General features: G+C 39.1%; 1 protein-coding gene across 2 annotated transcripts in view; it reads right to left on the bottom strand.

Annotated features, from left to right (window-relative positions):
• cadpsa (Ca2+-dependent activator protein for secretion a) overlaps nt 1-23,948 on the bottom strand; it is a gene marked incomplete at both ends in the record, with an annotated part of 183,268 nt that overhangs the window by 118,937 nt on the left and 40,383 nt on the right. For both annotated transcript variants that reach the window (XM_079241905.1, XM_079241906.1), the window contains 3 exons: nt 13,950-14,016; nt 18,704-18,843; nt 18,937-19,048. In XM_079241905.1, coding sequence (XP_079098031.1) covers nt 13,950-14,016; nt 18,704-18,843; nt 18,937-19,048 — 319 coding nt within the window. The remainder of the gene's footprint in view (nt 1-13,949; nt 14,017-18,703; nt 18,844-18,936; nt 19,049-23,948) is intronic.

The following is a 23,948-nucleotide window of genomic DNA, read 5'->3' as shown; positions in this document are numbered from 1 at the left end:
AGGGAATTATCGTTTATAATGAGTTCAGTGAGAAAAAGTCTGGAAAAAAACTTTAAAAATATATATCATGTTCATGAGATAGCAGCTGGTTTTCCACATAAATAACTATTAAAGAAAACCTTGAGCTCCATCAAAGCCCCAAAAAGGGCAGAACCAGTATGTTTAGGCTTATCCATGCAAAAGGAAATGAATTTATCCTGCAGTCTCAGGCGCTTCACCCACAATCACATGAAACTTCCCATAATTCCTTGGATGCTCTGTGTTTTCCAGGCAGTGCATATCCATGAAACGCACCACGCAACTGGGTTTCATGGATGCGACCAACAAGTTGTCCATCATTACTTCTCCAAGAGGATGTGGTTTTAGTTGTGAGGGCCAGTTTACTTTTTAATGCTTCCCTTAACCGTAATCTTTTATTTATTATGCTTTGATTTACCAGTAGAGGAAAGAAAGTCATCTCCCATAACCTGCTAGAAACGCTTAACAAAACATTTTAGAATAATATTTTATTCTGAAATCATTCAATCAACTTTAGTCCTAATCATAGATGCCGAATATGTCATTACTCCAATTGTTTTAACCCTTTAAATGCCAGTTTGATGACGTGAGGATGAAGCAGGACAAAAAAAAGGATTTCTTTGGTAACAGAATAAATACAAATATGAAGTCTGTGTTTCTGTGTGAAATGACTTAAATGGATCTCTTTGACACAATGAAAGCATTTAAAAATAAATGAAAAAAAAACAGCTGATATAAATCAAATAGATTATTAAAGAAGTTTTTGCACTAATTTTTAAGTCCTGCATAGTGTTGTTCCAGATGAAAGGAAGATAGCAAAGGATATTTTCCTCCTTAAGAAAGGCAACAAGCATCTTATGGAAAATTATAGGCCCACATTCTTCCTTAACTTTCCATAATTCTTTTGAAGCTATTTCTTCAACAGATTTTTTTCTGTATACCATAATGAATGTACTTCAGGCAGCCCGGTTCTGATTGGACAGTAATGACTTTCCAGCAGGTATAATCACACACCTCTGACACCACTGACCCACTCCGCTACGGAGAAAACTTAAAAACTGTGGGACTCCAGGTTTTATTCCTTCTCGACTTAAAAGCTATCTGGAAAACCATTAACAGTGTGTTCAGCTAAAAGCTACAGGAGCTGGACATGTGGAATACCACAAGGTTCTGTGTTTAGTCCAAAACTCTTTATTGTCTTTATTTATATCTGTAGCTTGTCTCACCAGTTTAGATGTATTATATTTGCCAATGACAAATAAAATAAAAAAATGAAATAAAATTAAATTCTGGGGCTGACAAAGAAAATTAAATTTAACCAAACCAGATCTGATATAAACGTAGCTGGAAATAGACGGCGGTGACTCTAAAAGAATTTATGTTAAATTTTTGGGGTTTGCTGTTGACTCCAAATTAACCTGTAAGCAACATTTATATCATATTAAAGCAAAAATATCAAAATCACTTGGTATTCTGTTTAAAACTGACAAATATAGCTGTGTTTATGATTTATTGTTCCTTAATATTCCCGTACATGACTCAGAGTAGAGCTGTGTGCTGGCCCATCACTGAGTCCATCGATTATTAAATCTTATGAAAAATAACGACTTAGTTCATTACCAAGCAATCCAAATTATGTTGAAAGCTAAACAGAATACTCTTCCAGAAGGGTCCAAAAGTAATTTAAGCATCAGATAATTAAATATAAGATGATTGTATATGTATTTTTCCAAAATCCCGATAATGGGTGAAACAAAGACGTTCGTCCTTTGAAGGCTCAACTAGGGAATAAAGCTGGTAAGGAGATAAAAGAAAATGTATTTTTCTTTATTTTATTTAAAAAAAGATGATCTTCCAGTTTATGGAATATTCACATACTGTATTTATAGCACATTTGTTTTGTTTGTTTTAATTGTACAATGTGAAGTAGCTTATTTTGGTGTAAATGTACATACATACATATACACACTTTTTGCTTTTGCCTTTTTCTTACATACTAACAACCTTAGGTATAAAGAAATTAATTATGTGTGACTGTAATAAAATAAACTTCACTTCATTCACTGAAGTCCCAGTTTTTATTCAAACAAAACACCAAAAATAGTCTCATTCGGACAGAGACGTTCTTACAACGAATAGCGTTCTAAGAACTGTCCTTCGCCAGAGAACCGTGTCACTGCATTCGGACATGAGTCGGAGACCCGATCGCTACCGATCTGACGCAACCATCTGCGACAGTGACGTGTTATTTTAGCGCCACTCAGCAACAAAACAAACCGCGAAGAGGAAAACACCACAAAGGAGCAAAAATGGAGATCGACAAGGCCATCGTTTTGGTAACCTGCTTAACGGGTTTATTAATCATGAAGCATCGCTTCATGCGGCTAACACAGATGCTGGAAGACAACATAAAGAGAGCCAGTAGAAGAAAAAACAAGCAGCAGATGATGCTTCTTCGTTTCATGGAGCAAGAAAAAAGACGACACCTTTGTCGTGTAAGTTTAACTTCTTAAATGCGCCTTCTTTGTGCGCTTTCGAAAACCCTCTGGATTTCCTCGGCTGAAAAAACGGCCAGCAGGGCTCTGACTTTGTCGTCCGTCCACTTATCAGCTACATTCTCCATGCTTCCGTAAACAGTGGTTTTTAAAAATGGCGGGGTCTGACGATGCGGAAATTAAGTAGCGGCGCTCAGCGCGAGGGCGTAGCTATCACCTACGTCAGCCTGCTTCGTCACATGCGTTCCTAAAGAACTAAGGAAAGACCCGGAAGTTGAGTAGGAGCTGAAATGGTTATAGGAACTCAGGGTCATGGTCCCTAAGTTCTGATCTGTCCGAATGTGCGAAAGAACTGAAAAGGTTAGAGGAACGTCAAATGGTTCCTACAGTGGGAAAGAGCCTAATGAGCTTATTTCCATGTTGAGTGACTGGGACTTTATTAAAAGATCAATCTTAAACTACAAATTAGTAACAAAACTGCTATTTATGCATTGTTAGTTATTTTTGCTGCGTCAGGTTTATTATTGCCATATGTTTTGAGTTTTAACAGGATTAAAAAAAAAAAGAGAAAAGTCCTCAAATCCAGACTGGGAACTATTAAAGAAGAACCTGCTGAGTCTGGCCTCCAACTCAATCTGTTGGTGTCCTTATATAGGCTATTATGAATTGGCTTTCATTAGGTTTTTTTTTAGTTTTTCTTCTTCTTCTCTGTCTGTGAAGCGTTTTGAGATGGCATTGCTGTGATTTGACGTTATATATATAAAGTTGAATTGAATTGAATTGAATTGAATTGGCCGTTCTGTAGGCAGGTTGCATACGATCATTCCTCTTCAAACACCTTTCACTCCGTATATCCTGCATGCTAACACCGTCACTGTGTCGTCCTGCAGGTTTACTCACTAACTGATATTCACAGTAAATTTTCTTTGCATGTTTCTGGTTTCCGCTGAAATACATGGTTTCAATTTCACTAGTTCATCTCTGGTGCTCCTCCTCCTACGGACAACCATTAGATGCATCATGTTACAGATGTAGCTTGCATTGATGTAGCTTGCATCCACCATTATGTGGTGTATTTCTGTCTCCTCCTTGTTCTGTCTACTTTCCCTGTTCTTTCTATCCTCTCCGATCAGGTCGGGCAGTATTATGCAAAATCTGTAATACCAACACTTATTCAAAATAAACAATAAGACTTCAGATGATCAAGTGCAAATAAATCTGCTCAACACAACAGCAGTCAGACCATCGTTCTGCTGATGTGATGCTGAACAAGACAAGTAAAAAAAAAGAGACAAATGAACAAATTTATATAAGGTAAAAAGCAATCAAGCTTATGCTTTATTCAGGAGGAATATTATGTTAAATGAAAAATAAGTCCTATTCCTGAAAGCAGCAGAACTGATTTATTTCCTTCCAGACACTTTTTTTTTTCGTTTGTTTCTTCCAACCATCAATGTCTAAGTAACAGAACAAACAAACGAAACCTGCACTGAGAGCAAACGGGGTTTCACATTTTCTCAGGTGACAGGAAACCGTCCAGCTAGCTGTGCAGGTGTGGAGTGGTGCTCGGTGGTCCTGTGCTGCAGCCAGGAGCAGCCGTGACGCCGTGCTGTGTGTTGTTAGCCGCGGCCGGCCTGCTGTTACTGTAGCTGCCAGTCATACCAGCCTGTCGTCACAAATCACCGGGCTGGGCCAATGTCGCCACGTCTGCTGCTGCAAGTGGCAGCTCTCACTCAAGCTGCAGCTGCATTCTCTCCGTGTGTGTGTGTGTGTGTGTGTGATGTGCTGGATTTCCCCCGCGTGTGTGTGACAAATGAGATTCCCCAAGACAGCACTGATGACACCTGAGGCCAAGTAAAAGATGGAGGGAGCTAGTCTGACTCTCCAGCAGCTCCCTGGCCTCCAGGACACCACAAAGGCAAATCATATTCTAAAGTACTCCCACCCCTCCACTCCCACCCCAAAACACCCAGCTCCTCTCTCTCTCTCTCTCTCTCTCTCTCTCTGCTCGCCTGCCTCACTCTCTCAGCTGTCAGGAAGACGGAGGGACAGTGATGGCTGTGATGAAGAATTAGAGAGGAAGGGGGAGTCGGTTGTTTACGCTCACATCATTACTGAAAACACACGGACCTGAACTCTGGAGATGATTTGTTGGCTGCGGCAAACATGTACACAAATAAACTTCCTCATCTGAGCCCTGAGAGGAAGTCCTCCTCAGCCCCAAACAGGAAGAAACCTACAACACACGCTAGTGCCAGATATAACACCGCGCTTAGAGCATTTATTTAGTAAAGATGACGACGTTTTAATTGTACTGAACACTAATCTTAACCCTCTGATGCATGAATTATTAAAAAAATCTGTCCCAATTTTTCACATGCAATATTTTACTCCTGCAGACGTGTACAGACACTTTTCTTTGTCTTTAATATTATTTGACTTTCCATTGAGTTTTTTTTTCTATCATTTTTTTTTTGATAAAATAATATATTGTCATATTTATATATTAAAATTATTCTATAAAAATTGAGTATTATCATTTTCTTCCTGTTTATCACTGAGGTAAAGATGGTGATTACATGTAAGTGTGTCTGTAACATTTTATACTATGTTTATTCTTCAGTGAGTGGCAGTGGGAGTCTCCTCTGAGGTGGCAAAAGTGTAAATATACCATCCTCATTTATGAATCTTCTAGAAAACAGCTTTTTAAATTGTGCACTAGTGGAAACGATGCACCAAAGGGTTAAATGTGTCAAATGAACATTGAAGTGCAAAAAGCTTCTAAACTAGAAGAAAACATAATGATGATGCTGGTCACTTTTATTAACAACAAATACAAATAAAATTAACTCTTTCATGCATGAATTAATAAAAAATAACAATGCAACATGTTGTACATACAGTATTTTATCTCTACAGACATATGCTATATCTTTTTTATTGATATTAGGAATTCATCATGATTTATGATTTATTTTAATGTATTATATAAAATATTTATAATATTAAATCATAATTATGTAAATCTTCTATAAAATATAGATTTATATCCTCATTTATGAATTTGCGAGAAAGAAGCTTGTAAATAGGTGTCCACTATATGGCCGCTATGCATGAAAGGGTTCATTTTAAAAGCTTAATAATCACTGAAATGATCTAGTCCTTTATTTTATTTACTTGATGGGGTTAGCATTTGTTATTTATTTGGTTTGAAATCACATTAAAAGGTTTAATATTTTAGTGAGAGGGAAAAAAAAGTAGGAAACTATAATGTCATGTTTACAGGCTAAATATTCATAAAAACATCATCTTTCAGATAAACAGACATGTTCAGGATAGTTTACAGTACAGGGATGACCAGTAACTCACATTAATCCTTCATCATCATCATCATCATCAATCATCTTTGTGACCAGTACGCGTATATTTTATATGTGTATAACAGGGATGTCCAGCTCTGGTTCTCGAACACCAATCCTGCAGGTTTTACATGTTTTCCAGACTCAAACTAATCAGTCATTGTGCAGAACCAAGACAGGAACCGGGAATACATCAAAAACCTGCAGGACAGCGACGTCCAGGTCCGACTGGACACAGCTGATCTAGGAAACACCGTCTGTGCTCTGAAACTCTGGTCACAGGTGGATTTTTTTCTGATGACGTCAATGTAGAGACCAGAACGTGTTTCCCAGTCTGTGTAGCAGAGAACTGGTTTCCTCGCACCAGGACATTTAAAGGTACAGACATGAGATGATGTCATTATGTCATCATTTCCAAATGACTCGTTACTGTTGATCAGAACCGCGAGGAAGAAGAAGAAACTGAAGAGAAACATGACTGTTTATTTCCAAGTCTTTACCTCTCACTGAAACTGTTAGAAACTTTTTGTCACTTTAATGAATCAACCAAAAATAAAAAAAATAAAAAAATAAAAAAACTCCCATATCTAATAATCTAATCTGATCCAAAGTAAACGCAGAAGTAAAAGATTGCAGATGTGAACAGTATGATGGGAAACCACCATTTCTTCCTTTACTCATCTTATTAATATTGTTTCAACTTAAATACATTAATTTATTCAAACTTTTGCGCTCTCAAGTGATGTTTAATAGAAAACCACAGTAAAGTTATTAACAGCCATTAAACATATTTGACCAGTGGAACCAGTGTTACACCATACAGTGATGGATCGGCTTCAAACAAGCAAAAAACAAGGAATTACACGTTTTCAGTCCAAAGTTTCACTGAACAGAAAATAGCTAATCTGTTCAGGTCCAATCAGTAATCAGCTTTTAAATTAACTTTATTTTGATTTTTTTTTCTTTTTTTTTTCTTTTTCTTATTAAAGCCAAACTAAGTCAGACTCTCCAGTCCTCAATCAGCATGTAGAAGCTGAAGTTCATCAGTCCCATTTGTAGAGTTGCATAAAAGTAAAATAAAATTTTATTAAATAAATAAATTTAAATAAAGTGTTTGGAGGTTGCAGGAAAAAAGAAACCAGTGTTGTTATGGCTGAACAGAAGCAGTGCAGCGAACTGAAAGTGTGTTGCTTTACACATGACTTTGAGGTCATATGAAAATACAGTTTTCACTATTTCAGTTTCACAAATCAAATCAAAGTGACAAAAACAAAACAGGCTGAACTGAAGCCGAACTGGAACAAGTGAATAAAGTGACAGAACCAGCGATGAGACGAGGTGAGTTCAACGTGATTATGGTTCATCCGGTGAACTCGGATCTTTTTCTGACCTGTAATCTGCCTCGATGCTGGAAGTAAAGATGGGCAATCCAGGCTCCGGCTACTGTAACAGCTACGATCTAATGAAGAGGGAGGATGAGGAGGTGATCTAAGGACAATGAAGCCGTACCGCGACCAGGGAAAAGATGAGAAATGAAGCATGTGGTAACTACGGGGGAGGAATAACTGAACATGTGGTGCTGCCAGAAGAAATAAATGAACGGATGAAAGGGAGGAATTAATACGAGCTCGTCTTGACATTTCAATCCCTGATTGTCAAGAACAATGTTCCTCGTTCAGCACACAAGTAACTTTCCTTCAGATTTATGCTACAAATACAACATGTTGTCCTGTGTGGCTCCCCGGGCGCGTCAGGTTGCCTTGTGGTGGGGGGGGGGGATCAAATCGAATAATCAAAATTCACAATTTTAAAATCGATTTTTTTGTTAAAATTTTTTTTTTTTTTTTTCAGATGATTAAAAATAATCCATTATAATTTTTTTTTGTTATTTTTATTGTTTTTTATTGATCTTTTTACTTGTCTTTTTGGGCATTAGAGCAGCAGAATGATGGTCTGGCTGCTTTGTTGTTTTTTTCCTCATTGAAATCAAGAAAAATGACGAGCAGAAAAAAAAAAGTTTTATACATTTGTTTTGTTTTTAATCTGCAAAAATCAGCAATATTGGAGAACTGTGAGAATCACAATTTAAATCGAATCAGCACCCAAAAAGTCGGAATCGAATCGAATCGGAAGAAAAAGCAGATTGTCACGGCCCTAATGTCTTGTGCTATCTGAACAGAGTTCAGGGTCTCCGCTTGAGTTACTCATCCATCTTCTACGTCCCCCGACTCTTTAAAATGTGCTTTTCCTGCACAGAAGCACTCTGAGCTCCTGGCTAATGGTCGAAGATGCGAGGAGGCCCATTAGGGCCCCCACTGGACCCGGATCCCCAACAAGCAGATGATGTTTAGCACCAATCAGGAGGAGAAACCCAAGTGATTTCTTTAACTAATGAAATCATTTGATGAGAGTCGACAGAACAGCAGAAGATCTGAGCAGAAGACGTCTGCAGACACCGTGAAGCAGCAGTCCTAACGTAGCACAGCCAAATGAAAAGGCTCTACCAAGCGCTGGTATCAAACCCAACATAGTTTAAACTCCAGGGAAGGTAAGAAAAACATGTCAGCAGCGGCGTCCACCTCAGAGCTTCTGCTCATGTCTCCACTAGAAGCGAAACCACACAAACCAGGCGTAACATGGAAGCAGAGACATTACATCACCGCGGGACAGAAACTCCGGCAGCTCGCTGCCAGAATCAGAAAACGTCTTCATTTTCATGTGTTGTGATGAAAAGTAAAACAAAAAAACAAAAAAAAACCTCTGCTACATGTCTTCTGTGACTAACTTTGTTTGCTAGTTTCCATGGATACGAAGGAAGTTTTCAAGTGAACTCTTCTTGTCATCCACCGTCTCTGCTTTACCTCCGTCTGGACCTTCATGTTCTAAGGTGAACATGGAGGCTTTCCCTCCTGTCTCCTGACCTGTCCATCATCATCATCATCATCAGCCGAAGGCTCCCTGAGGTATTAATTAGCATAAACATCTGGAAAAACTGCTCAGATTCACCTTTTCACCTTCTCCTGTAGCAAAGCTGCTTATCAGACGGGACTTTACTGATGAATGGTTCTGCTGTCTCTGGTTTTCACTCAAAGCAACGCGTTTTTCTTCCAGGAGGCATTATCACATTTACATTTTCTACTGTTTCAGGAGGATTAACTCTGACACCTTGATTCTGACATTTCTCCCATCATCTTGCATGTCTCGGCTTTCTGTAAAGACCGAGATCATGCATACAGATTGGAGGTGAGAAGGTCAAGTTTAGGTTTATGTATAAAGCATAATTACAAAATAAAACCCAGTAGTTCAAAGTGTTGTACAGCAATAATAAAAGAAAAAGGAAAAGTTTAACGTTAAAATAAGTGTGACTGAATTATGATTGACATGTGCCTTTTAAATGCAAAAAAATCAATTGCACTTCCATGTAAAAAGACAACTAAACTAAGTGTTACATTCTGGGTTAGATAGATGTTAGCTGCTCTTCTGTCAGAGACAATAACAGATGTGCAGGATGGGAGGTGTGGGGGACATTTATTTGGTTTGTAAAAAAAACATTAATTAAACTCTTCTTCTCTTCTTATCAAGGTATCTCCGGTGTCTTCTTACCAAGTGTATCTGAGAGCATTTATTGTTAGATGTGGTTTTGTTTTTGTTTTGTTTACAGAAAGAAAAAAAATTTTTGTAACCTGTGCTGAGATGCAGACTTACGATGGAACACGTGTGTGTATCCATGCATATTAAAGTATATCCATACACACTCTGGGCTGCATTTTTACTTTTGTACTTTATTGAAACGTGTAAGATTATAATAAAAAATAAAAGAAATAACAATAAATGTGCAGCTCAACTGTGTTTAGAAGCCAATGCAAAGAAGTTGGTTTTTTATTAAAGGTAGAGTATGTAAGATTTTCAATATTTTCAAAATAAATTAACTAAAAAAAAAAAAAAAACTACAATCATAATTAGATAGTTTTTTTAAGATGTAGGTTCCAGTCTCTCCATATTTGATGCGTTATTAAATTTCAGACAAAGACCCTTCTTGAATGTTTTCTGACCAGTAAAAAAAAAAAGTACTTTTTTCCACCAGTAGGGGGAGTATAAGCACATTTATTACAGAGCGGCTCTGAGCTACAGCTCACAAGCGATTCCTGCCCTCATTGGAGCTGGCAAGGAGGAGGGGTGAGGGGTGAGTTTTGCTCATTACTGCCAACCTGCGGTCGTTTGTGGAGGTAGCAGTTTTGTGGTTTTGCTCACAACCTGGTGTTTGTCACCTGGTGGTGGAATCGCCTTGAAATCTTACATACTCTGCCTTTAAGGCCTAAAAACGAGAAAGTGTCATGATTTGGTTTTTGCTGTGCCTTGGTTTCAGGTTTCCTGTTTTATTTTGTAGTTTTTCCTGTTTGGTTCTCTTGTTTTTTGGGGTTTTTTTTTTAGCTTTATTGAGTTCCTGTTCATTAAGTTCACCTGGTCTTGTTTTAGTTCATCCTTTTTTGGTTCCCCAGTGTATTTATACCCCTCAGTTTCAGTTCATGGTTGCGGGATCATTTTGTTTGTTTGTTGCGTTAGGCCCTTGGGTTACGATAAATCTCCTGGAAATCCACATCCCTGTTCCCTTGTCTCTGCATTTGGGTCCAGACCTTCACCATCCCCACCGCCTGTCGTGACAGAAAGTGTCTCCTGGAAGGGCCGAGTTAAAGACCTGCAGGCTCCGACTGGAAGCACACCTCATTGTTTCTGTGTGTGTCGTTGTGGAAAGGAGGCAGAAGACATTTAAACCACATTCTCCTCATCATCAGCAGAAAGGAAACTTAATGTAACATGATGAGGAAGTCAGAGGCTCTTTCAGGTCAACACTAAAACAGGAAACAGATGATAGTATGGAATCAGCGCTGTGATGCTCCTAATGTCTGTCGGACACTTTAAACAAAACTGTAAAAGTTGTTAACAGCATTAAAGCTGATGCAGGTGATGTTGGAGGGCGAATAGGATGTGAAAGTGGCGCCCTGTCTTGGCTCCTCCCCCTCTGGTTTTGCTCCTTGCATTATCAAAGGTTTTTTTTATTTGTAATTTTCTCTTTCTTGGCTGTTTAGCAGGAGGAGGCAAATAAACCGAGCCGGGTCGGAGAAATCCTTCCTGCATTTTCTCAGCCATGTTTGTTTTCCGAGTTTCTTCTTCACTACTTTGTATTTTCATTCTAATACGCTGTTTATTTCATTTTATTTTATTTTATTTTATTCTATTTTATTTGATAGAGACAAGAATTCACCATGGATAAAGGCACATACTGCAGCATTTTAGCCAAGGCTAATTTTCAGTGTCCTAGTTGGGCTTTTACACAATACAAGAAAGTTTACACAGTTTACACTGCATTGCAAAATTAAACGTATATACACATATGTGCCTTTATATATATATATATATATATATATATATATATATATATATATATATATATATATATACATACAAAATACAAATATGTATGTATATACAGTATATATAAAAACACCAAAATATGAAATTAAGTAAAACACATTCAAAGCTGTCTGAAATAAGAGCATTGTTAATACATTCAGTCAAAACCAGCGTTTTACCACCCACACCGAGAAATGACAATACTAAAAGTGTGTGCAGTCCTGATATGTCTTTATCCAGTTCTTAAGTCTGGAAGTAAACCTTGTAAAATCCGGTATGGTCTTAAGATCTGTTGGGAGTCCGGTTAATAACTTAGAACTCTTCTGCCCAAAACTAATCCTAAAATAAGGGATTTTACAGTCGTGGTTTGTCACACTTCTGGTAACTCGGCTGTTTTTTGTCTCTCTACAAATGAGCTGAGAGGCTCAGGTACTAAATAATAGATACATGTTTATATGCAGGGTGTGTCTATCAGGTATGCACTGCAGGAAGGGGAGGAGGAGATGATGAAATTTAAGAAATGAACGACTCCATTTTGGTCCCAATGTTTGGATTGGTCAGAGTTTTTCCAGATTCACAATAAACTGAGGCGTCTAACTATATTTCTTATTGTTCATGGTTACAAAATGTATAGACTACTATCAGGACGAGGAACCACTTCACCTACCCCAGCTTTAAATTGTAAAATGTATTTAGATAAACTGCTGCTTTTTGTCTGTTTCCCCACATCAACACCAGCATGGAGAACCCTTTCACTGACCAGTAACTACTGGTTACCACAGGCTTGAACTTGTCTTTTCACCAGACCAACCATGTCAACGTTTATGTCTCTCTGCCAGACTGAACACAGACAACAAGTCTGAGGTGGATTAATTACCACTGGTTCACATCTACAGGAAGTAAATCTGAAACCAGTCTGTAGAGGTGGGATGAACTGGGATCATTGGGATTTACTGATCACAGAAAAAAAACGTCGTTTTTTTACAGAAGCAGAATCTCTAAAACAGCAACAATGAACAAATCGAGCCTCTTGCTCCTCACGACAAACATCCGCGCACATTCAGACAGACACAAAAACAAACACACACACACACACACGAATGTGCAGTCTATTGACCAGTATTTGTCACTTGCTATTTATTTAGCTGGGAGCGAGTTGGAGGCTTCAAGTTGGCTGCGCTCAGGCTTTTCTAGCTGCAAGTGTTAGACCAGCTAGTGTTCACTCCACTTTGTCAATCCCCTGTCAACTTGTAGCTTTGAGACATATCCTTTTTAACACATAAGAGACAGGCCTGCCCTGCCCACCCCCCTCTGCCTGCTGCCCACCTCCCAGTGCAGAGCCACCAGGAAATGGCTGCTACCACCCCATCCTTTACACCTCCCCACCCCACCCCCCCAATCCCAGCTATCTCCTGACAAAAGCCTGCTTGGCCTTTCCATCATTCGTTTGACAGCCGAGGGAAGACAGCTTGGCTGCATCTCTCCTCCTCGCTGCACACACAACATGTGGTCAGAGGAAACATTACAAGCATACAGCTGAAGACTGCTCATGTGACGCAGTCGCTGAGCTCATCCTCACCGTGGACTCCTCAGCGCCAAAACTCTGCTTTGGTTTTTACATTTAATACAGACAGAGTGAAGGAATCCCTCCGGTCACCTGGTCCGGTGCTGAACCCCGACGGCAGCGTCTACACAAGCCGCCGGTTGGCACATGCGTGAAGATGTTACACAATCCATGTTTTACAGAAAATATCTACAAGCTGACAGGATGGCAGTAGGGGTTTGGAGGATAAAATACAGACTAAAAGTCTTCAGATTTTTTTAGATGTGTGCAGAATTAGTTTGCATCAGAAAAAAAAAATCAGAAAATGTGACCGAAACTAACCTGCAAATTACACCGAAAACACGCTGGGCCTGAGCATGTTCATGGTCTTCTACAGGGCTAATTATCCTTTTACTCTACTCTACTCTTTTCTTTTCTTTTCTTTTCTATAAAAATAATTATTTAAAGAATGGAAAAAACTGCAATATATAAATAAAATATTAATGCTTTTTTAATCTATTAAATTACATGATATTTAATTATAGATTTATTTATGTAAAAGATCATACAGGGATTTTGAAATATTGAAATATTATATTATATTATATTATATTATATTATATTATATTATATTATATTATTTTATTTTATATTATATTATATTATATTATATTATATTACATTACATTATATTATATTATATTATATTATATTATATTATATTATATTATATTATATTATATTATATTATATTATATTATTATGAAATGACCATCTGTTATTCTGCAGTTTCATATTTGTTTTATATTTGTTTTATTACCTGTTTATTAGCTGATGAGATGAGAGTTTAAATCTCTCTGTGATTTTTAAGTGAACTATAATTCAAATGATTATCAGAGAAATGATGTTGTGATTGATCTGAAGGCAGCAGACTGGACCTGAACTCTCACATGGAGGCGTGATGGGACGACCAGGACTTGACTGAAGGAAAGATCGCAGCTCTTACTGTCGCTGTGGCTGCAGATTTATCAGAACAGCTTCTTTTTTTTTCTTTTTGATGTTTTAAAGATCATTTTATTTTCTGATCACATCACTCAGATGAATGAATAATTCAGTACCTACCTGGACCAAGACGAAGAATCTCTTCTTCCATCTTTTCCACACATTTTTGCCAATGGCCCAAAGGTACCTGTGGAACGTGGGTTGGTGGGGGTGGGGGTGGGAAAGGGGTTGAAAAGATAAAAAAAAAAAAACACTTTTCAGATTTTGTTCTTCCTTTCGGCTGCTCTCTGTGTGTGATGGTATGACCAGCGTCACAGCTCTGATCAGAAGAGCGAATCCACTGAGCTCTACTGGTAAAAGATCATTACTGCAACCAGACGCAGCTTTTTCAGAACAACCAGAAATCTTTTGGTTGTTTTATGTCATAATAATGATGTGTTAGACATCTGAATGGGTTCATATTAGTGTAATGTCGCCTGAACACCATGTAAAACAGAAAACCATCTGTCCAGCTTCAGGCCTGATGTCCAGACAAAGTTCCAACATCTGACAGTAAAAAAGGAAACATCCACACTGCTCTATGTCACGTTCAGAAATAAAACTGTATCTCAGCTGGAAATTCATGTATTATCTCCTCCTGCTGAACATCTGAGAATTATTTCACTGTGCAGAACTTTTCTTACGTTTTATTTCCTGCGAGGACGTCAGTTTGAAGCCAAACTGTCAGGAGTCAGAGTTGATAATAAGTCGTGTGAACGATGTAAAAAAATAAAACATCTAAATCTGTTGCCTGCAGTCTGATTTTGCTCTCCGCACGTCAACAAACTGCTGTCTCCCTGTGCTTCTAAAGAAACCAGCATCCACAGGGTGGAACATGCACGCCATGGGAGAGGCCAGAATGTGGTCCTGAAAGTCTGTGTGATGAGTCTTCCAGCTTCTGATGTCCCAACGAGAACATATGGAGGAAGGAGGCGAGTGAATTCCTCGCAGCTTCACTGTGCATAACATACAGCAGCTTGGATTTTCTCCTTCAGGTCCCATCGCCTGCAGAGCGCCACAGAAAGACACACAACCGCTCAACACTGAGTGTGAGCAGTGATACGGTCATAACTTACCGACTCTTCGGACCTACAGCACTAAAAATGTTGGTGTCATTCTGACATGACAATGAATTTGTGCCTTAAAGGCATCAGAGATTTCTATACCTGCTTCTGCTGCATGCTGGATGAAGGGAATATTTAAATTAACACTTTGAAACACCTCATAATTCACTGCATATTGCATCCTGTGATTAGGAAGTAAATAGTGTAAAATAAAAGTTTTGGGGGTTTTTTTTTTGCCTGATTTGGATTTCATGAAGAGGGAAAGTAAACATCCAACCACTGTTCAGCGATAGGAACTGTGTGAAGAGGGTTTCCTGGGAATCCACATCACTGAAGACCTGAACTGGGACCCGGAAGACCCAGAAGCGGAATAAATCCGCCACCGGTGTCCTTCACTGTAGAAGCATCCTGTGCTCCTTCCTCTGGGTTTCCAGCTGCAAAGCAGCACAGAGGAAAACACTCCTGGGGATCATGGACACTGCCCAGGAGATCATCAACTTGCTTCACTTGCTCTGAAAGAGCTGCATAGCTCCTGCTGCCGGTCTATCCTGTTCCTATTGCCGCCATAATGAAGGAGATAAAGATACTTTATCCTCCTAAGTATCAGGATGTTAAACACCTCCTACCATCTTAACCATTTGTTGCCATAAGTACAACATTTAATACATACAGTTTCTGAGACTTTTCCTATCAATTTTTGTTCAAAGCTTTGCTTAAAACCCTGTTAAATACTTTCTGATGCTTGTCTTCTGCCCCCTGGTGGACAGATTTTGCACTACAGCGTCATTTTTTTGTGGTTGTTTCTGTTTTTTACGTTTTGGGCCAAATAAAGACTTTAGATATGAAAAAAAATAACAGTTTTGCCTCCATTTTTATTGGGTGAAAGAGTTAAAGGTTTCACGGGAAATAATGTATTTTCTGTGCAACAGTGGACTGTGCTGAATGACTTTGAACTCATTTTATTTCTCATTTTATCAACCTAATCAGTATTTTGTTACCTTTTTATTCATCTTTTTTTATATCACAAATAAATGACTTAATTTAATCAAATTATGTTGATAAATGACAATATATCTTATGTTTTTGATCATGTATATGAAATAACTCCACCTGTCTATAAATTTACTTGCCATCATAATGAACGTAATGCCTCAGTGGGAACCAGCACTGTCTCACAGCTCCCATTCTGAAACCAGGTTCGGACTCTACTGTGAGCTTTACGAACCTCTTTGGTCTAGTTTCACGGCCCGCTGCAGCTCAGAGAATGACTTCATCAAAATCACCATGACTTTATCATTACCGCCATGACATCAGCTGACTCGTCCTCCCTAACCTTACCGCCGCGTTGTTACCATCTCCCTCGCCGTTCTGCTGAAACACCTGTCCTATTAACCCGACCGGATCGGTTCTCACCTGGTTTCAGACCTACCCTTGGACTTATAAAACTATTGTCACTACAGAAACCCCCCCTCCCAAACAAAGTGGTGTTTATTCTGAGACTTTAGACTGTGAATACACAAAGATAATCCATGATGATAACAATATTTATCACATTATCATAATAAAAACATTATTACCACTGATAAGATGTAAAGAGATCTCCATTTTAACCTACAAAATGTGATAAAACCACTTCCTGTCAGACTTTCCACCAATCAGAGAGCTTAAATAAACAGTAATGTCTGATTAGTTGCCAAAGATTAACAACAAGTGAGCAGAAAGTTCTATATGTGTCTGAAAAGAAGGGAAAAAAAAGGTCTTTTCTGGCTGGAATTTGGCCAAGAAGATGTTTTGATGCACAGTGCAGCCAAAACAAACAGCTGGTTTGATATAAACCAGCTGTTTTAGGACAGTGAGGCACATTGCTGCATGAAGCCATTGTTTCCAGGGAGCAGTGGTGGTCTAGTGGTTACAGAAAAGAGTCTGGGGGACTCAAGGTTCAAGTCTCTGACTTGTTAACAGAGGTTAAACTCTGTGGCATCCCGAGTAAGACCATTAACACCCTCCAACTGCTTCCAGAGCACAGAAACAAGGCAGCCCACTGCTCTCTACTAAATTTACTGAAGATGAGTCACAAGACAAGTTTAATTTTCCTAATTTGGATTAATAAAGTAATAATGTTTATCATGTTTCTTTGGTCGGTCTTTGTGCTGCTATATTTATTAACACATAATTTTAAACCAATTTAGCCTCATAATCTGACAGCTGAGGCTGTCCTAAAAAATGTCTGGATTACTGCTTCCTCCCATCGTCCACACACATGCACGTTAGGTTAGGTGGTCACTCTAAATTCTCCCTAGAAGTGTGAAGGATTGTTTGTTTCTCTGTGTTGGCCCTGTGATGGACTGACGATCTGTCCAGTTAATGCTCTAGCTTCGCTGTGACAGAGAGTTTCAATAAGTTGGATCGAAAATGAATAAATAAACAAATGAAAGAAGATTCATATTTTAATGAAAAAAGAGAAATGGCTTGGAGTTTGAAGGGTTGAAAAGCAACAAAACCAGGTATGGTTCTTGATTTAGTTTCACTCCAATTTTAGCTGATTTTTTTCCACAATTTTATCCAAGTCCTCCTGGCATGTGATTGGCTGCATGGTATGTCCATCAAACACACCATGCACAAACAAATATATCCACACATACACACACAATTATATATATATATATATATATATATATATATATATATATATATATATATATATATAAATATATATATATATATATATATATATATATATATATATATATATATATATATATATATATATATACATATATATATATATAGATATATTATATATGTATATATATACACACTGGAGAGACAAATAACGCTCACACTCACTTCTAGGGACAATTTAGCGTAACCAACTAACCTAACGTGCATGTCTTTGGACGGTGGGAGGAAGTACCCGGAGAGAGACCCATGCATACACGAGGAGGCCACTCTTTGAACCCCCCCTCAGCCGAGGCACGAACCAGACTTCTTCTTGTGGTGAGGCCACAGTGCTGACCACTTCCCACCATGCAGCCGTGCAGCAAGTAAGGGATTAATGAAACAATTTTAAGGAAGATAAAATTATGATTATAAGGAAGGCAGAATTTTTTTTCTCTTTATCCTGTTTATTCATTTCTTTGTTTTTTTGTTTTTTTCTCGAAATAAAGAAATATTGCTTTAGAGTGCTGGTCTACCAGCTGGAAAATCTTCAGTGACTTTGATGTTTTTCTTTAAAAATTTGTAAAATAAATCTGTCCGAGCATCCCGACCAAGTGGTTTGGGTATGTGAAACCCAAACTTACAGTTTGTTATAACACTGCTGGTTCAAATTTCAACCTTTTTACTGTTGCTACATTATTATTAACTTCTTCTTTATAACATCTCAACCATTTGCAAAAAACTATTTATTCTTTATTCTTATAAAAAAATTTTTAAAAAAAACAGAAAACACAGAGAAACATTTTTCTCTGATATTTTGTTAGAGTGAAAGTTAAAAAATTATCAATATAATCTGTTATTATTATGATTTCTAAGTTAATCTAGGAGGGTTTCACACAATATTTCAAGACTAATGTTTCACAGCTTACTATAAATATAATTTATATACATGAGGGTGGCACACAGAGCTCCTCAGTAGCAATGATGACAACATGCATGCTGGGGGTAGAAGGACAGGTTAGGGTCCTGAAAGTTGTCCTGAAACAAAGATGCATTAGGTCCCAACTATGGAGTGTTTTAAAGAGTTAAAGAGATGATAATACCGTTACTTACCCACAATGCTTCATGTTTTGGGGTTTGTCCATGCGAATGGCCAGTTTGATCTTGAGGTCACTGTCTTGGCAGCCTTTAGAAACGGTCATCTTGTGGAGTTCACACTGCTTGGGACTGTTGGGAGTCGGGTGAAGCACAACCTGGGACCATGGTCACATAACAACAAGAATGTGAGATTCGGCTAAAAAGTCTATAATTTAATTAAAATTTGCCAAAATAAAGGAGTTGCTCACTCTTCCGAGCTCCTTATCTTCTAGAGCCAACACCCCTGTGCTCTCAGTGAACAGCTTCACCTTTACTGCAGGCAATGGCTGGGTGGTGGTGAAGTCCCCCTGCGTACCCCAACTACACACAAACACACAAAAAAAGAGATCGACTTAAAGGAAATACATGTCAGTAGCAGCAGAAAACTGTTGAAGTGCTTCTGTTCATCCTAATCTGCATTGTTCAGGTGTAATCCCCATCCCAGTTGGGTTCAAAAGCAGAACCTCTCGGATGTGAGGAGATGGAATACTACGAACCATCACAAGAGAACGACAAGCAGAACGGCAGTAGCAGCTATTCGCCTTAGAATGGATGAAAATGAGAACTCAGTTAAAACGACTGTGAATCATCGGCTTTGCAAAAAATATTGCAAATATTTGGTAGAAGATGACGAGCACATCAGTTCAGTTTAACACTGGTTTATTAGTGGACTGCTTGGTGATGTGCTGGTCAGCTGTTCTTCTTGCGGATACCGAAGACAACGCTAGCAGTGTCTGTTAAATCAATATGAGCTAATAAAGATCTGCCAAGACAAGGCCGGATTAAAAGTGCACAGGCCCCTGGGTCCAGAAAGTTCCAGGGACCCCTTCCCCACCACAACATTGTGAAAATTGTGAATGATACACTGTGAAACAACATTTCTAACATATCTCAGCCAGTGGTACCAATAGCAACACACTGGATACTGTGGTGTAACTATCTGGCTTTTATGTACATTTTGTTTTATGTCCAAACTGCTGGTGTTTTCCATACATGGCCTCCACATGGGCCCCAGGTGAGCCCCTGGGCTTGTGCCCATAATGCCCATTGGATAATCCAGCCTTCGTCCGTATGGCTTCACACATGATGCAATAATACACAGCTGATCCCACTCATGCTGATGGGATATCGCCTGCAGAGGAAACAAATCCATGCTAATCAAACTATGTAGAAGCAGTGGTGCAGTCCAGGGTATACGTGGGTATACGGACTATACCAACTTATTTTTCAGTCAGCATTGAGTCGACCATGGGTGTCAAACTCCAGTCCTTGAGGGCCGCTATCCGGCAGGGTTTTATTGTTTCCCTCTACCAATGCAGCTGATTCACATCAAATGGATCCAGCAGCTTCTTGTCGACCTTTTTAATAATTTCGGTCAGGCGTGTTGGAGCAGGGTGACAACAAAAAACCTGCAGGATACCGGCCCCCCAGGACTGGAGTCAGACACCTGTGGAGTAGACCCACTCCGAAAACCCCTGTGATGCTTTTACAGTTACAAACATCCCAACAAATGTACGTCAACTAGCATGTCAGTTGATCTTACCAATGCCACAGTGGTGCAGTTAGCCAGAAGCTATGTTGACTTTAAAATGCCTTTAGATATAATAAAGATGTTTTTATGTCTAGCAGCCTGACGTCCACGGCATCTCTCTGTTTTTTTTATACCCACTTCTTGAGGGACCACTACACACTAATGTAGAGCAGAACATCCATTTTTCAACCAGACTGGTTCTCTCTGTTTGCATGTTCTGTCAGGCTCTGAGTGGGTTCTTATTAGGTTCTCCAACCTCCTCCCACAGTTCTAAAACGTGCATGTTAGGCAAACTGGTGATAATACATTAGATTGTGACATTGTTTGCCTCGCTGTTTGTCTTCTGATGAACTGGTGATCCATATGTAGGATGTCGAGGCAAGAGGCAGGCCAGTGTCAACGCAGCACCGAAGCCGGTTCGGACTAGGAAGGAGGCTTCACCATCCCTATGAAACTCCTGCAGCACATCCTCGAAGGCTATGGTGGGCGCTATGTTGATTAAAGAGATTAAAGAATCGGTATCAAGCAAAAATAGAAACATTTGTTTGAACTGACAAAGAAGCTTCTTCTTCGTCTTACGCTGGACTACGAAACCAAACACAGTTGGTTACCTGCGGTAGCAGAAAGCCCCATGGGGGCATTCACATTATTGAGATCCTGTTTGGCCATTTTTATTATTATTCCGCCAAACTTTGGCGTGCTTTTCCTCCTGCACCGTTCAAGTCACTTCAACCATTCACATCTTAAACCCTGCAGCTCCTTCAGGAGAAGTGTGCTATGACTTTCTTCATTTCAAATCTTTGTCGTTTTTGAGATATTTAACATTTTCCAAAAATTAATTCAGCCTTGTGATTGGATGAAAGTCTTTCAAACCCACTGTGCATTAGATGTTGCAAAAATTCAGCTCTGCAATTGGTCAGTTTTTGCATAATGAGCTGAAAACTGCTTCAACAGGGTTTAAGAGCTCTGCACCAGTTTGCAGTGTCCAGTTCATCAAGTTCCCATCCCCATTGTCTTTCCTGCAAAATGTTTGGCACGCTATTCCTCCTACACCTTTAGCCTCACTTCAACCAATCAAATGTCAAATTGTTCAGCTCATTCAGGAGATATGTGCTGTGACTTTTGGTTTTTCTAACATGTAAACTTGGGCATTCACAGCTGCTGTTATGTCAATAATAGCTGTTTCTAGTTGTTGTTATGTTTGGCGCGTGTTCGTCAAATTAATGCCATATCCTCCCATTGTGCAGTTACGCCGTCCTGATGGGACGCAGACAGTGGAAGCTTCAAACCAGTCCACCTTGGACCCAGGTTTCAGACATGATTGGTTTCATGGAGACTAATCCTTGTTTCATGTGGCAGAAAGGGTAGACTGCTGAAATACTTATGAGGTTTTACTGCGATTCGGACCCGTGTGGATGGCCCCTAAAAGCGCTACAAACACTGAAGAAATAAGAACAGAAACTAAACAACGCAAACTCCAGACAAAAGTTGACTGTAGCTGCGTTTACACTTTTGATCCATTAAAGCTGCTAGTGTCATGATGTGGTTACATTCGGTGCCTTAGTTTCTGGTTTCCTGTTTTATTTTGTAGCTTTTCCTGTTTAGTTCCCTTGGTTCTTGTTTAGCTTCATAGATTTCCTATTGATTTAGTTCACCTGGGTTCATTGAGTTAATTTGTTTCACCTGTGTCTCGTTTTGTCCAGTGTATTTAACCCCTCTGTTTCAGTTTGTGGTTGTTGGTTCATTTTGTTAGTTCTGCCCTCATCTGGTTTTGGAATAAATCTATCTTCGACCTGCATCCTGTTTGCCCTCATTTCTGCATTTGGGTCCACACCACATCTCCACTGCCACCGTGACAGGTAGGTAATGTTGGGGAACTGGCAAGATTTGAAAGTGGCCCCCTGTCTTGGCTCCTCCTCCTCCAATCAATAATCTGTTTGATACACATCTGGCTGCCCACCCCCAATCCACCCCCCAACCCCCCACCCCACCTAAACTTGCACATCACAGCTTTTTTTATTCAAAGCTTTTTTATTCACAGCTTTTTCCACCAACGATTTTCTCTTTGTGTAATGTTTAGTGGGAGGAGGCTATCAGGGTGTGGCTATCAGGTATGCACTGCAGGAGGGGGAGGAGGGGAGCCGGGAGAAGACGCTTACAAAATATAAGAAATGAACAACTTCAATTCAGCTCGAATGTTTTGATTGGTCAAAGTTTTTACAGATTTACAGTAAACTGAGGGGTGTAACTATATTTCTTATTGTTCATGATTACAAAATGTACAGACTACTATCAGGACAAGGAACCGCTTCACCCAGAGTTAAAAAAAAAAAGTGTCTGAGCAAGATTACCTACCCCAGCTTTGATATGTCCAATCAGAATAAAGTGCGTATATAAACATGTCAGCTGATCCAATCAATTTCAATCTGAAAGAACATTCAGTCGAATCGACAGGAGTGGTTTAAACCATCTTGTGATTGGAGCAGCAGGAAATATCAGCCATGTAGACACACATTCTGCAGATGTTTTTGTTGGAAACTGAAACAGTTAAAGATCACAAAAGCTTTAAAATAAAAACAAGACAACTCTTTTACCTGGTCACGTTCTTTGAAGTAAAAAGTCTCATTATTCTCTGTAATATTTAGAACTTTTTCCTCGTCTTAAATTGTTTTGTGTTTCTGCTACAGTGGAGTTTAGCTGTAGGTATCTTTTCCTTTGTGCTTGGGTGTTTCATCCCTTTTGCTCCCCATTCATTGCGGTTGTGTTGTTTGTTGTTTTGGCCTGAGCTCTCCCTGACAACATCATGCCTAATGATAAATGAAAAGTATGTTTTCCTGAGATGCGTTATTCCTTCTTCCCATAGACCAGCCTGAGGATCTAACTCATCAATTTTCTATCACTTTACTTCTAATGTACAGATTGTAGCTTCTGACTGAGGGAGGAAGAGAAAGTGTGGAGGTGTCGTTGGGTCGTTACTATGGAAATGGTATTTGATTTCCGATCAAGCATCTGACACAGCAGTCTTATTAGTTTCATGAAAGAAACCGTTTAATCATTTCAGTGGATCAAGACAGAAACATAGCATGTTTCTATTCACACATTTCAACAAACTTTGCGCTTCATTAAACGAGGCTTCAGCTAGGGCCGGGCAATATGAAAACATATCGTTTGGACAATAGAAAATGTCTATCTTGCTGTTTCATATGAGACTTGTCATTTACGCCACAATAAGATGCTTTACTGCAGTATCTTATGTCAAGATGCGCTTTACGGCATGCATGCTGCAATATATAAACAACCATGGAGAAAGATGGTCGCAGACACGTTTCAGAGCAGGATAATTCACTAAAAGATGACCAGCCAACCCAAACCCATGAGCTTGTTTATAAAAGAGCGGAACGTGGAACCGACAACAGACCAGCTCACAGACCCAACAACGGACTCCAACACAACTAACTCATTTTATCACCTGCACAGGAATCAGGACAAAGAACCCAGACAGTCAACAAGCAAAAGTTGTAAAAGTAGCATCAAGTGGAGGCGAAAACTCATAATAAACTCCAGACTTAAACGCTGCATCAGGTATTTACCCGTGAAACGCCATTCGGCCATAGTTCCCCCAGATGGAAGGAGATCACTGCAGCTGTGGCCAAGCACATCTGACACATTAATGATGACTCACAAAAAATT

Source organism: Telmatherina bonti, assembly GCF_933228915.1.
Source record: "Telmatherina bonti genome assembly, chromosome: 6".
In the NCBI taxonomy this organism is placed as follows: domain Eukaryota; kingdom Metazoa; phylum Chordata; class Actinopteri; order Atheriniformes; family Telmatherinidae; genus Telmatherina; species Telmatherina bonti.
Note: the sequence above shows the minus strand (reverse complement) of the source record. Positions and strands in the feature narration are given on the sequence as shown.